General features: G+C 48.4%; 2 protein-coding genes across 2 annotated transcripts in view; one reads left to right on the forward strand and one right to left on the reverse strand.

Annotated features, from left to right (window-relative positions):
* Positions 1-6660, reverse strand: part of Dnajc7 (DnaJ heat shock protein family (Hsp40) member C7) — a 37575-nt gene extending 30915 nt beyond the window's left edge. The window contains exon 1 of the mRNA XM_036194589.1: positions 6058-6660. Within this exon, the coding sequence (XP_036050482.1) occupies positions 6058-6134 (77 nt within the window). The 5' untranslated portion in view covers positions 6135-6660. The remainder of the gene's footprint in view (positions 1-6057) is intronic.
* A 3441-nt stretch (positions 6661-10101) lies between these two features.
* On the forward strand, positions 10102-14763 carry Nkiras2 (NFKB inhibitor interacting Ras like 2). Its single transcript, XM_036196349.1, has 4 exons — positions 10102-10225; positions 11461-11568; positions 12380-12621; positions 13179-14763. Exons 2-4 carry the CDS (start codon positions 11475-11477, stop codon positions 13416-13418), a joined length of 576 nt encoding a protein of 191 aa, XP_036052242.1. The 5' UTR covers positions 10102-10225; positions 11461-11474; the 3' UTR covers positions 13419-14763.
* The last annotated feature ends 29 nt before the right edge of the window (positions 14764-14792 follow it).

The following is a 14792-nucleotide window of genomic DNA, read 5'->3' on the forward strand; positions in this document are numbered from 1 at the left end:
CTTTCTCTGCTCTTCACTGTGACTTGTGTCTTTAACTGGCCTACTGAAGATGGTGGCTGAGCTGAGCTATGAGCACTGCCAGGCCCAGGCTTACCCTAATAGCTCCAGTAACATCTTTCGTCCTGATAGAGACAGTGGCATCCCTCAACAATCTAGAACTAAGGAACTGCAATTAAGAAAAGGCTGCTTTCAGGGCTGGCAAGATGGCTCAGTGAGTAAAGACATTTGCTGCTGAGCCCGAGAACCTGAGTTCCATTGACAAACTCAGAGTGAAAGGAGAGAACTGACCGCCACAAGCTGTTTTCTGATCTCCACATGCACACACCCACACTCACGTTTTCTCTCTCTCTCTCTCTCTCTCTCTCTCTCTCTCTCACACACACACACACACACACACACACACACACACACACGAGAAAGAGAGAGCAGGTCCTGATGTTTGGAGGAATATGGACAGTAGATAGGAAAACTAGAGGGGCAGCCTGGACTCTCCAGTGGCATTCTTGGGCCCTCAATTTTAACAGGTGGCTGTCTTAGATCAAACTACCCAAGCAGGAACTTTCAGGCAGAAAATCCAGCAGAGTCCTGCTTGTTTGTCCCTCATACTGTTCCCAAAAGTAATGCAGAGTCAGAGAGGGTCAATACTGTGTATCTGACAACCTAGCTTCCTCACACGTCACACATCAAGAAAACAGGTCTTAAAACAAAACTGGAAAAGCCATATCCACCACATACTACTATTCTCCAAAGCACATCCACGCACACTTCTGCCCATCATGGTGTAAAGTAAGAACTATGGTTTCTGTCTGGGTAGGGCAAGAAAGCAACTGTCACACCAGTACTAAGAATGGCCCCTGGAAAAACACTCTGAACCTGTTCCTAATGATGAAACTCAGCTTCAGAGAATACCTGGACCGTCGTCTCTGTAACTTCCACATCATTCAACACTGAGGACGAAGAGCAAACATTAGTGAAAGGGGACACATGGCTTCTCAAGAGGATTTTGTATCAGGTGATAAGGCACCTAGGCAGCTTCTGATCACTGTCCTCTAAAGTCCTAGAGAAAGAGACCAAAGGCAGGCAAGCGTCCAGTACTCAATCTTTTTAAAAACTAGCTTCAATGACTAAGCTAATCCCTTATTGGCTGGAATGTACAGTAAGGTTAGGCTTCAGGCCAATCAGAATTCCTGTTGTTAGCAAGTGACTAGGCACCAGAGCAACTGCCACTCACTTGGCCCAGTATTTAATTTCCCTAAAATTACTGTTTACTCAACATTGCTTAATATGAGTCTGAACTACATTAAGGAAAAGAGATTTCCTATATCCTATCTCTGTTCCATTAATTACTATTTAACAAATTTCTATGTGTTATTATCAGGGTTCAACTAATTTGCTATATTCAGGATTCTGTATTCCTAAGTTTATCCCCTTCTTTAGCCATAACTCATTTCTTCCATCTGCCTCTGAGCCACACTTAAAGCACACCAAATTGAAATGTTTCTCATTAATTTGACTTAAAGTTGAAAATAAATTACCATTCACCTTTCAGACTTACTGAAATGTCTAGCTGCTAGCCCTAGAACTCTGAGAAGGTGGACAAACTCATAATGTCAATCAGGTTGGGAGTATGGGTTCCCATTAATTCTGGTTAAGTAAGACTATGAAGTTTAAAAAGCTGTAGTAAACAAATAATTACCACAAAGCCTAGGATATGGACTCAGCAATGTGGACAGAGAAATAAAACACAAATTCCTAATTCCCAAAGGAACTAAGATCCCTAGATAACAAGAGTCTGATAGGAACAGCCCTTCCAATACCGGCAGAGGCAGAGGCAGGCAGATCTCTGTGAGCTGGAAGCTAGACCGGACTACATAGCAAGCTTCAAGCCAGCCAAGGCTATATAACAAGCAAGGCCTTGTGAAGAAAGGAGGAAAGGAGGGAGGGAGGGAGGAAAGGAGGAAAGGATGGAGGCGGGCTGACTTTTCTGAAAAGATAGCTCAGTAGGTAAAGCAGCTTGCCCCCAACCCTGACAATCTGAGTTTGATCCCTGGAACCCATATGGTAGAAGGAGAGAACCAACTCCCAGATTGTTTTCTGGTGCACGTGCAAGCGCGCTCGCTCTCTCTCTCTCTCTCTCTCTCTCTCTCTCTCTCTCTCTCACACACACACACACACACACACACACACACACACACACACACTCAGAGTAAATGGAAAGAAAGAAAGGGAGGGAGGGAGGGAGGAAGGAAGGAAAGAAGGAAGGATGGTTCTTGCGTACATTAGGAGAACAGATACAGAAATATTAGCTCAGGAGATGGCCAGTGGTTAAGAGCAGACTCCTATTCCAAAGGACCCAAGTTCAATTCCTAGCACTCAAATGGTGGCTCACAATCATCTGTAATGTCAGTTCCAGGAAATTCAAGCCCTCTTTTGATCTCTGCAGGCACTACACCTACCTGGCACACAGACATATATACAGGCAAAACACCTATAAATACAAAATAAAATACAAACATATGTAAATATCAGATCATTAGGGCTGGAGAGAGGCCTCAGTGGTTTAGAGCACTTACTGGTCTTGCAGAGGACCTGGGTCCAATTCCTATTATCCAAATGGTGGCTCACACTGTCTGTAACTATACTTCCAGGGATCCAATGCTCTCATCTGGCCTTCATGGACACATACATATGTGCAGGCAAAACACTCACACACATCAAATAATTAAATCTAAAGACAAGAAATATCGGCTCAGGGAAGCAAGGATGTCCTAGTTCCCAATCTGTGGTTCCCTGATGCTTTTGTGTCTCTATGTCCAGTCACACCAGATATAAAATGAAATAAAGACAGGTTTCCTGCTTAATGAACTGCTTGAAACCCATCAATAATAGAGGCTATCTACAGAGACCAAGCAGCTTCTGGAGTCAGACACCTTTAACTCACAACAGGTACTGCATATTAGGAAAAGTGGCCAGCAACTTCCCAGGAACATCAAAGGCCTCAAGTTAGTGGAACTGTTGAAATGTCTCAACTTTAACCCTCTTTCTATAAAGTGGCAGACAGACAAGCAGTTTGGGGACCAGTAAAATGGCTCAGCAGCTGTGAAGACGCTTGCCACCAGGCCTGACAATCTGAATCCAATCGCTGGAACCCAAATGGTGGACAATCAATTCCCACAATTTGTCTTCTGGCCTCCAAAGTTCTCTCTCTCTCTCTCTCTCTCTCTCTCTCTCTCTCACACACACACACACACACACACACACACACACACAGAAGCAATTTTCACACACAAAATTCTATTTTGGAGTGTGCTAACATCCAGCTTAGGCTACCTGGAATAATGTAGGCGTGGCTTCCATATTCAACACTGAAGTAAGAGGAGCAAACAGTGAAATAATAGACAAATGTACTCTCAGTGGGACTTAAGAGTGTGTATGCCGAAAAACCAACCAACCAAACAACCAACCAACCAACCAACCAACCAAACAAACAAACAAACAAAAAGCTGGTTAGTGGTGGCGCACGCCTTAATCCCAGCACTCGGGAGGCAGAGCCAGGTGGATCTCTGTGGGTTCAAGGCCAGCCTGGTCTACAAAGCGTGATCCAAGACAGGCACCAAAACTATACAGAGAAACCCTGTCTCAACAACAACAACAACAACAACAAAAAAGAGTGTATGCATGGTGTGCTCATGTGTGAATGCACATATATGCACATGTGGGTAGAGGCCTTTCATTCCTGGATTGCTCTACACCTTTTCAAGATATCTTTTACTTTAATTTCTTAGCTACTGTGGGTAGACTTGTGACAAACTAACAGGTTCAAACATCTAGGGTCTCCCTCTCTCTTGATACATTAAAGCTAAAGAAATGAGTAGTCACATAAAATGTTGCAATCATGAGATCCTGAAGTTCCTCTCATCTTGCCCTTCTGTGGGACTGTGACAATTCAGCAGCAGCAGGATCCATTTAGAGTCAAGATGCAAGGAAGAAAGAATTCCTGCTGGGCCTCTGCAGTGCCAGGATTAAAGGCATGCAACACCACTGCCCAGCTTATGCTTGTTCTGAGGATGCCTTACACAGCAGAAGTCAGTGATTTAAATTATTTTCTTTTTGGTTTGTACACAAAACTGGCATATAATGAACATGAAACTCAAAAATCAGCTTTTGCATGTCTAAAATTTGAACTCCATAAATATATATCACATGTCTGTTTAAGAAAACATTTTCAGCCAGGTGTTGGTGGCTCACACCTTTAATCCCAGCACTTGGGAGGCAGAGGCAGGTGGATCTCTGAGTTTGAGGCCAGCCTGGTCTAAGATTAAAGCTGTGGGATACCATGGCCCAGCTTTATTTGTGTTTTGAGGCAGACTCTTAGTATAAAACCCAGAATGATGAATTCTCATTCTTTCTGCCTCCATCTCCCAAGTTCAGGATCACAGATATGTGCCGCCACAGTCAGCCTTCTAGTTTCTTGATATATCTCACCATATTCATTTACCACCACTTCATGACAAACACCCTCTAAAGAGGTTTTGTTTCACTTTAAGGAGAGAATCTGCTTTAGAGAGGGGAACACAGAAGTGAAATCTAGCCAGGCACGATGGCACACACCTTCAATCACAGCACTTGGGTGGCAGAGGCAGCCAGATGGATCCCTGTGAGTTCAAGGCTGGAGATTTACACTGAGTAGACTATCGTCCTTAAATGACACATGGCCAAAGTCCCTATTTATATCAGTAAGAAGCACCAAATTCTTCCTAAATACAAGTGAAATAAAATAATTTAAGCTCTGTTTGTGTTAGCGAAGGGCTTCCCTTCTCATTTTGCAATTCCTTAAGATATGCATGAGCTGATGATACTTACCTCCAAATACTGCAAAGATGTGGAAACTCAAAACAAAGGAGGCTAGACTGATATCTCAGGGATCTACCACGTTGTGTCAAGCCTCCCAGCTTCCATGGAACTACCCACACAGTTGATAACTACGATAGTCATTGTAGCTCCCCAAGTACCCTCTTGTATTTCTAACTTGGATAGTAAAAACCTCAGTATCCTAGTTTGTAGACCTCCGGATCTAACTCTCTCACCATCTCAAATCATTCCGACTGAAAACGTACCCCACAGGCTTAGTATGAACATATGAAGCCCATGGTTTGAAGACTGAGGGCACTGACGTCCATCCTGAACAAAAGGATTAAATTAATCTGCAACTGATAATGAAACCAGTTCACCTCTGGTATCAGAACAAGTACGCCTGCTCCTATCTGTGTTCCAACCCAGTTCAAAAACCTGTCCTTAGCTGGTGCCAGAATTCACAGAGTGTTCTGGAAAACCACGCACTCAGCAGCTCCCTAGGCTAGTCCAGACTGGCAATCGCGCCACTGCAGCTGCCCAGCAGTGCCAACTGCATCTAAACAGCTGTCCTCCGTGAGCTTAATAATGATCCTAGGAGGAAGGGTGAAGAAGCGTCTGACCAGCACAGTAAGAGACGAGTTCCTCATTCGTCCTTCTGTCTATCCATTTTTAATTTCTACAGTAATGGGGGGGGGGGGCGACCAGGTCAATAACGAGGTATACCATCTCCTCGGACCCATACTAATGACCATCGAGTGTAATTACCGAGGGACAGGAGGTGAAGAGGAGAATGAGGGCTTTGGAGACACACAGTGAGGACAGACAACAATGCACACAAGTTAACCAGAGCAGGCGGAGGTTGAGGCTATGTTAAGGAAGTCGTCATCGACGCCGCGACGCCTCCCCCACCCTGCAGCCGACCTCTGAGATCCCACCCCGGCCTCTACAATGAGGACGACCTTCCTCTCGGCTGCAGAACTAGGCCATGCCTCAGCTCCCCGCCAGGCGGAAGCAGAAGGGGAAAACAGACCCCCAAGAACGCCCCTTCAGAGGGTCTATGTCGACTCCAGCTCAGATTGGGGGCGGGGAGTGGAGGGTTGTCTGCAAAGTCTCTACATTTGAGGGCTGCCTCGCTGCCGAGTCGACCTTCCCCGAGCCGTGAACTCCAAGCCTGCCTCCTCCATGATCCTACCACCTGGTTACCTCTTTGCGTCTTCGTCCTCCAGCAGTTCAGGCTCCGTCCCCGCCATTACCACATCGCACTCCGCGGTAGCCGCCATCTTACCGCCGGGACCAGAGAGCCGGGTGGGAGGCAGGCGGTGAAGAGCACTTCCGGTCGGAGCATCGAGCCGCTCAGCTGCGCAGCGCCCAGAGGGACTACCTCGAGCCCGTCTACCAACGAGAGGCTCCGCTTGGGGCCAGAGCGGCCTCCCATCCCTGGAGGTCCACGGTGGTCTCCGCCCGGGGGCGGGGGCCCAGGGACGGCTCCTGTGCGTAGGGGGCGCCACTTTACCCGCGGATCGGAGGAGGGTACCGAAGGATGCTGCCTCTCTAGACCTCGGCTTGCCTCAGTATCCCGACAGCCTGGTTGCCATAACAACTTGCAATCCTAGAGAGTCGCCTGCGAAGCTTGGGAGTCCGGGGTGGGTGGAGACAGGTCATCCAAGACTTGAGGAAAGAAAGCGGTCTACGACTACCTTCCCGACCTTGGAGTGTGTCCACAGCTTCCTCCCCGGAAAGGCATGAAGAGCTACTTTGAGCCCAGTCCCCCGGCTTTCATCGGTGACGGGAAGCCCTGCCCAGCCAAGCGAGGGGAACGCAGGGCGTCTTCACCCTGCGCCTTTCATCCTCCACCGATCTCCAAGCACCAGCTGGTTCATCACCCTAATGACGCGGACCCTTTTATGAGACCGCTTTCATGTCAGCCGCTTGGGAGTGCCATCTCAGCATTAAGTCTAGAGAGGATGACATGGCGCCCCAGCCCCTGCCCCGGAGTTTATAAGGCAGCTCATGGGGTGAGGTCCCTTTTCCTTAGTGTCCCGTGGACTCCTACCTCTCATAAACTCTACCCAGCACGCTTGTCTGGCCAAACGCGGTCTGGATTGGGAAGACAGCTTAATCATTTTGTAGTACCCACTACGACACCCCTAAGTATTTGTGGAATGGAGTTCAGTTGGGGCCCTCTGAGGTTAGATGTGTGGAGGAGAGGATTTCGAGGTTGTCATTTAAAGCCAAAAGGAACAAAAATAAGACAGTGGAATTTTAACAGCGTCTGTGCCCCTTCCCTTAAGGAAAACTGTGTGAAGGCCCTTAACCTACTTTGTAGGTCCTTGTCTTTACTGAGGGAACTGGAACCACGGGGCCACCAGATAGATAGAAAATGAGAGGTGTGGCTCAGTGGACCGAGAGAGGTCATTCAGCTTTAACCTGCACTGTTGGTTGGGGGTGGGATGGCAAAAACCTCACCACCTGCCCTGCCTGCCAGTGGTTCACCTCACACTATACAGTCTAATTCGAGGATCAATCTGTTCTTTACTTTCTCCCAACTTTCTGTCGTTTTGGCTGAACCTAACCCATCTATTCTCACAGCTTTTTTTTGGGTGGGGTGGGGTGGGAGGTGTTTTGAGACAAGGATTCTCCGTGTAGTTTTGGTGCCTGTCCTGGATCTCGCTCTGTAGTACAGGCTGGCCTCAAACTCAGAGATCCGCCTGTCTCTGCCTCCTGAGTGCTGGGATTAAAGGCGTGCGCCACCACCGCCCGGCTCTCACAGCTTTAATTTCATCCCAACTATCAATTCTTCCTGTTGCCTAGACATTTAAAATTTTATGTGTGTGTACATGTGTCTTTGTGAGTGCATGCCACATGTGTGCAGATGCCTGCAGAGGCCAGAAGAGGGTTTCAGGTTCCCTGGAGCTGGAGTTAACAGGTAGTTGTGAACAGTCCAACACAGGTGCTGGAAACAGTGTCCTCTAGAAGAGCAGCTAGTGCTCTTCGCCACCAAACCACCTCTGTAGCCCCCTCCTAGTCTTTTTCCAACTTCTACACTTTCATCACCAATTACCTATCATCTCTTAGGTGTTTCAAAAGTCCCCAAAGCTTAACGTATTTGTTAGTTTGTTTTGAGACAAAGTTTCATGTAGCTTAGTCTTTCCTCAAACTTTCTATGTAACCTTGAACTTCTGATCCTCCTGCCTCCACACAAGTTGGCTGCCACATGAAACATGGGGCAAATCATGCAGTTCTTAGTGTTGTTCTTGACTTTCAATCTGTGGTCAGCACTTCTTGATTCACTGGCCACACATTCATAAGTCTTTTTCATTCCAGAATCTTGCCATTAAAAGCAAATAAATAGCTGGGTGGTGGTAGCCCACGTTTTTAATCCCAGCACTCAGGAGGCAGAGGCAGGCGGATCTCTGTGAGTTTGAGGCCAGCCTGGTCTACAAAGCAAGATACAGGACAGGCACCAAAACTACATGGAGAAATCCTGTCTCAAAAAAACAAAAACAAAAACAAACAAACAAACAAAAAGCAAATAAACTTAGAGACTACGCTAGTCTCTTAACTGTCCCTCAGTCTCATCTCGATCAAGCCTTGGTTCTTCTAAAAGAATGACCTTTCGGGCTGGAGAGAAGGCTCAGAGGTTAAGAGCACTGGTTGCTCTCCCAGAGGTTCTAAGTTCAATTCCCAGCAACCACATGGTGGCTCACAACCATCTGTAGTGAGATCTGGTGCCCTCCTCTGGCCTGCAGGCAGAAAACTGTATACATAATAAAAATAAATCTAAAAAAAAGAATGACCTTTCTTGCAAAAGTGGATGGATCATGCCATTGCCCTGGTATAAATCTACCAATGGCTTTCTATTACTGTGAGGTTGGTCTCTGACTTATCACACATCTCTGTTCTTCGGCTACTCCCTGTAGTCAATATTGATCTCCCAGGGATTTGTGGCTCCAGAAGTGTCATGGTTCTTGCCATATTTCCTCTGCTTTAGACATTTTTGTCCTCCTCAGTCCTTCAAACCTGAACATAGGCATGTCCTTCTCCCTTTGGTGTCTGCTGCCCCCAGGTTAAATGCCCCTCTGCTGTGCCCATAACATCCCACCTCAGCAACAGCATTCATCATAGTGTGTTGTAATTTTTGGGTTAGATGTTTAATTCTTCTAGACAGTGAACTTATGGGCAATCACTCTAACTTCTTTTGCATATGGCCCGACACAAGGCACATGGAGTGATGTTTTGTTTGTGCTCTAACAAGTAAAGCTTGCCTGGAGTGCAGAGCTAGCCACTAGTTCGCCATAGAGGCCAGGCAGTGGTGGCTCACACCTTTAATCCCAGCACTTGGGAGGAGTGAGCAGTAAGATTAGGAGTTCAAGGCTACCCTGGGCTACGTGAGATTGATCTACTCTAAAGGAGAAACAGAGCCAGGCAGTGGAAGCTCACACCTTTAATCCCAGCACTAGGGAGGTGGAGATCGTAATATAAGGCGGGAGGAAACAGGATCTCAGCCCCCTTCAGTCTGAGGATTCGGAAGAGGTAAGAAGTCTGTCTAGTGGCTGGCTCCTTTGATCCTTGTCTGATCTTTCAGATTTACCCCGATATCTGACTCCGAGTTTTTTATTATTAAGACCAATTAGAATTCATGCTACAGGCAGAGACAAGACAAAGCAGGGCTTTTGTTTTGTTTTTTGAAACAGAGTCTCTGTGTAGACTATGTTGTCTTGAACTCAAAATCATCCCACTTCATCCTCCAAGTGCTGGGATACAAATGTGAGACCCATTCCAGGTTCAAAAATTTGCAGGTTTAGGTAGGTGTGGTGGAACACACTCTTAGTCTCAGCAATTGAGAGGCAGAGGCAGAAAGGATTTCTGTGAGTTCAAGGCCAGCCTCGTCCAATGCGTGAGTTCTAGGACAGCCAGGGCTACATAGAGAAACCTTGTTTCAAAAAAAAAAAAAAAAAAAAAATTGGAGGTTCAAAGAGCACTTTCCTCATATATATGAAAGATCCTGGGTTCCATTCATAGGCACTGCCAAGAAAAAAAACTTGTTTAATAGATGATAGGATTAACGAAGAATTATCGTTCTTTAGAGAGAACATTTCTGTATCAGAGCCTGGAAACATCAGCTTGGTATCCATACACAACCACAAGTTCTGGACGGCATTCCCCCGCCGGCCTCTGGGGGCGCTGTGCAACCAGTGCTCGCTTTGGGCCGCCGGAAGTTGTCTTGAAGGCTAGACGTTGCGGGGACGGTCCTCCAGGACAAGTACTTCCACCTAGAGGAAGTGGGGCGTCCTTACAGTCGAAGTGCTCCTCCCATGGTCCGGCCCACTCCGGGGGGCACCTCAGCGGGAGTGCTGCGGGGACCCCGGAGGTATGGAGCTGGGAGGCGGGGCTCAGATCGGCCTCTGACCCTGGTTCACTTCGGTTGTCCTGTCTCTGCCTCCGATCGTTTCTGAGGGGTGCCCTTCAGGGGAAGTCTGTGGCGGCGGCCTCTGGCAGCCTCTCGAGTCTGGCTTACTAAAACGCTCAGACCATGGGGTGGAGATCGGTTTCAGGAGACTCTCCTGGAGAGGCTTTTGCTTGGCACCCCTTTGGGGCTGGATCTCTGCTTTCTGCGGGCCAGGGAGGGGAGATCACCGGAGCTCCCCAGGAGCCTGTGTTTGGAAGTTTCCCTTTAGGAGACCTCTCTCTGGAGTCTCTTCAGGGAGTGTATAAATCTGAGCTTTCTCTCCGTCCCTGTCAGTCCAAGGGCTGTAAAATCCCTTTCCGAAGCTCCTTATGATTCTGTCACTCACTTTTTTTGTTTGTTTGTTTGTTTTGGTTTTTTGGGTTTTTTTTTTTTTTTGTTGTTGTTTTGTTTTTGTTTTTCGAGACAGGGTTTCTCTGTGTAGCTTTGTGCCTTTCCTGGAACTCACTTGGTAGCCCAGGCTGGCCTCGAACTCAGAGATCCACCTGCCTCTGCCTCCCGAGTGTTGGGATTACAGGTGTGCGATCTGATTTTTTTTTTCCCCTGTGGATTTGACTTGGAATGGCTAGAATTTATTCTCACCCAATTAGTCATTCAGGAGCAAGCTATTCTCTATATTTGCACACTCTCCATGAGAAGATGACTTCAGACGATGCTTCTTTCTTCGTGGGGGTCCTGGTTAAAGAGAGAAAACAGCCTGGTGTGCACATGCCTGTAATCCCAGCACTTGAGCGGTAGAGGCAAGAGGATCAGCTCAAAGCCAACCTCAACTGTTTTCATCCGCTGGAAGCTGGCTTGAGCTATATGAGATCCTGTCTCCAAAAAAACGAACACAAAAGAACAGATAAAGAGCAAGAGTGCTTCCTTCAGTAATCGGTGTCCTAGACCTCTTGTGCACTGGGAAGAACCTGGCCAGCTGTTTCCTTAAACCACACACTGGGCCTCTCCCTTTATGGTGGCAATAACTGCTGTGTGCCAAACCCTGGCCACTCCTGGGACAAGCAGGTTAATTACAGTACAGTTCACTGCTCAGTAGTGCACGTAAACACACCAAGGTGCTGCTGAAACTCTGAAGCTTCCCCATTCTGTTGTCTCTCTGGATTTTGTCTTCCCTTACCACACTACCTCTGTTCTTCAAGGTTGAAAGCTAAACATGGGGAAGAGCTGCAAGGTGGTCGTGTGCGGCCAGGCCTCTGTGGGCAAAACTTCCATTCTTGAGCAGCTCCTGTACGGGAACCATGTTGTGGGTGAGTGTTGCCGGGGCTGGCGGACGGATGTTGGATAATGCAATGGATTTGATCACCTTAGGAACACAAAGGGCTAAAAAGGGCACCAGCTGCTTTTATATTTTTGAAATTGGGGCTGGGGGCATGACTGACTGCTATAGTCCTGGTCTAACACGGAGTAGGCCTTGGGTTTGAACCCCAGCAGTGGAGAAAAAAAGTAAAACATTGTACTCCCCAGTTCTACAACATCGAACAAATCTAGAAGGAAGACACCCAAAGCCATGATAGAAAAAAACCCCACATGGCGCTTGTGTGAATGTGCATTTCTGTGCATGTATGCCCATGTGTGTGCATATTGTGCAGAGGCCAGAGGTGGATGTATGGTGTCTGCTTCTATCACTCTCTACTTTGTTATTAGTATCATCTTTGAGATGGCCTCACCATATAGACCAGGCTAGCCTGGAACTCACAGAGATCAACCTGCCCCTGCCCTTGCCCCTCCAAGAGCTTTGATTCAAGGTGTGTGACACCACACCCAGTTTTGTGTTGCATTTTTGCTTAGTGTGATAATGACGTGACCTTCATTCCCCAGGTCATTTCTGTCCAATTCTCTCAAGTCTGGCCTTTCCTGAGCCCCCGCATTCCTTGTTCTCCATGGCTAGTCAGCTTATTAGGACATCTACCTCTCTCACATTTCCCATCTCCCTGACTCTTTTTTTTTTTGAGCTGAGGATCGAACCCAGGGCCTTGCGCTTGCTAGGCAAGCACTCTACCACTGAGCTAAATCCCCAACCCCTCCCTTGACTCTTAATCAAGTTTCATTTTAACCTAGGTTCTGAGATGATTGAGACCCAGGAAGACATCTATGTAGGCTCCATTGAGACGGACCGAGGGGTGCGGGAGCAAGTGCGTTTCTATGATACTCGGGGTCTCCGAGATGGAGCCGAGCTGCCCAGGCACTGCTTCTCCTGCACTGATGGCTACGTCCTGGTCTACAGCACAGACAGCCGAGAATCGTTTCAGCGCGTTGAGCTGCTCAAGAAGGAAATCGACAAGTCCAAGGACAAGAAGGAGGTACGTGTCCTGGACTTCGGCTGGGAGCCCAGTGTTAGGAGAGCATGGGTCCTTGGCAGGCTTTGGGGTGCTGGCATGATTCCAGTTGTGTTCATTTGCCAAAGGTAGTTTAGGAGCTAGACCATGAAGGTCATTAGAGAGCCTCTTCAACCATCTCCACACAAGAGATGGCCTTGTGATAGGACAGTTGAAAGAGACTTTTCTTTGGTTTAGTAGGGTCCCTTCTAGTACACGAAGTTCCCCATAATCTTTCTTCCCTGTGACTCCATGCTCTTGCCAGTCCTCCAACATTCTGTAAGCTGTTGGCCTCTGGGAACTGCAGCTGACAGCTACTCCTGATCCTGAGCCACTGCACATATACAGTCTCTGCTCTTTTTCTTTTTCAAAACAGAGTCTCTCTGTGTAACAGCTCTACCTGTCCTGGAACTCACTCTGTAGACCAGACTGGCCTCAAACTCACAGAGATCCTCCTGCCTCTGCCTTCGGAGTGCTGAGATTAAAGACATGTGCTACCACCAACCACCCAGCCAGCCTCTACTCTTGTCTCTCTTCTCCAGGTCACCATCGTGGTCCTTGGCAACAAGTGTGACCTGCAGGAGCAGCGTCGTGTAGACCCGGATGTGGCACAGCATTGGGCCAAGTCGGAGAAGGTGAAACTGTGGGAGGTGTCAGTGGCTGACCGCCGTTCCCTCCTGGAGCCTTTCATCTACCTGGCCAGCAAGATGACCCAGCCCCAGAGCAAGTCTGCCTTCCCTCTCAGCCGCAAGAACAAGGGCAGTGGTTCCCTGGATGGCTGAAGAGCTGCCCTTCTGTCTTCACCGTTCCAACCCCATTCCAGGATGGGTGGAGGGCACAGGGGTGCAGAAGCAAGCTGTTCTTCCAATCAGTAAGGGAACCACCCTCTAGGCCAGGAAGCTGGGCTAGCCCAGGCCAGTGCCACTTTTGTCCCCTCTTAACTCCCAGAAGTGCAAGTGGACTTGAGTGCTGGCCTTGACCCGTCCATGATAGTCCCCACCCCGCCCCCAGCTCACGTCACGTTTTCTCCACTGTTACCTGGACACTTATGGTACATAGTGTCTCTTCCATCTGCCTGGGCAGGAAGCAGGGCTGTCATGCCAAAGTGCCCAGTCCAGGGTCTAGCTCCTATCAGGGATTCCAGCTCTCTAAATTTCCTGCCAGTAACCCAGCACCAGCCTGGGCCCGAGAAAGTGACCAGGGATTGTGAGCACACGGTTCTATGTGCTGGCCTTAGGCTTGGCTCCTCATCCCTCACCCTGACCTTTCCCCTGGCCTGTCCAAGGCTGGGAAAAGCCAGGCTCCTGGGAGTGGCGCTTTCTGCTTGACCTCCACCCATCTCCCAACTGTTTCACTTCCTCTTCCTGCTCTTCCTCATTGGTTGCGGTGGAGCGGAATGATGACTGGGATGTCAGTCACCCTGTGACCTACCAAGGCCATTCTTCTCTGGGCGTCAGTTTTCTCATCTGTGAGTTGACCGGAGCTTGGATGATCACTCGGAGCCGTGGCAGCTCTGATTTTCTAAACCAGGTGGCTTGGGCCTACTGTGTCTCTGCCCCTGCTTCACCCTCTTCAAGGTGCTACACCTACCAGCCCTGGAGGCTGGACCAGCCTCTCCTAACCACCAGGGGGCAGGAGTGCACTCTGTGCTCCAAGGAGCACCATCTGGACCTGCCCATAGGGCTGGTGTCCATCCCTCTTGGTTGTTTTCAGCTAGTAGCTGGATTTATATTTATATTCTCTGTATTTATATGCCTGTTCCCCTGGTGAAGGTGGGATAAGCCGCTCCTCCAGCCCTTCCTTCTTACCTCAGATGCCTGACCCCAACCGGGCAAACAGTAGCAGCTTCCTAGGAGCTGACAGGCCTTGCATCCAGGGTTGTGCTATAAAGTGAGCCTATAACCCACAACTTCTGGTGCCCACCTTGAGCTTCTGATATGCACACCTCACATGAGTTAGACACTACAGCCAGGCCACCTCCAATACTACCCCTTCTCTTCAGAATAGGTGAGAAGGGGCTGGTGCCCAGGGCTGGGCAAGGAGAGTCAGGGCATCTACAGGCTCAGGCTTGAAGTTCATTTATTAATGTGTTGGACACAATAAAACCACAACTGCTGTTATCAAAAAGTTTCCCTCCCCTGAACCCTTTCCTTTCC

The sequence above is a fragment of the Onychomys torridus genome, chromosome 8 (genome assembly GCF_903995425.1).
Source record: "Onychomys torridus chromosome 8, mOncTor1.1, whole genome shotgun sequence".
NCBI classification, from domain to species: domain Eukaryota; kingdom Metazoa; phylum Chordata; class Mammalia; order Rodentia; family Cricetidae; genus Onychomys; species Onychomys torridus.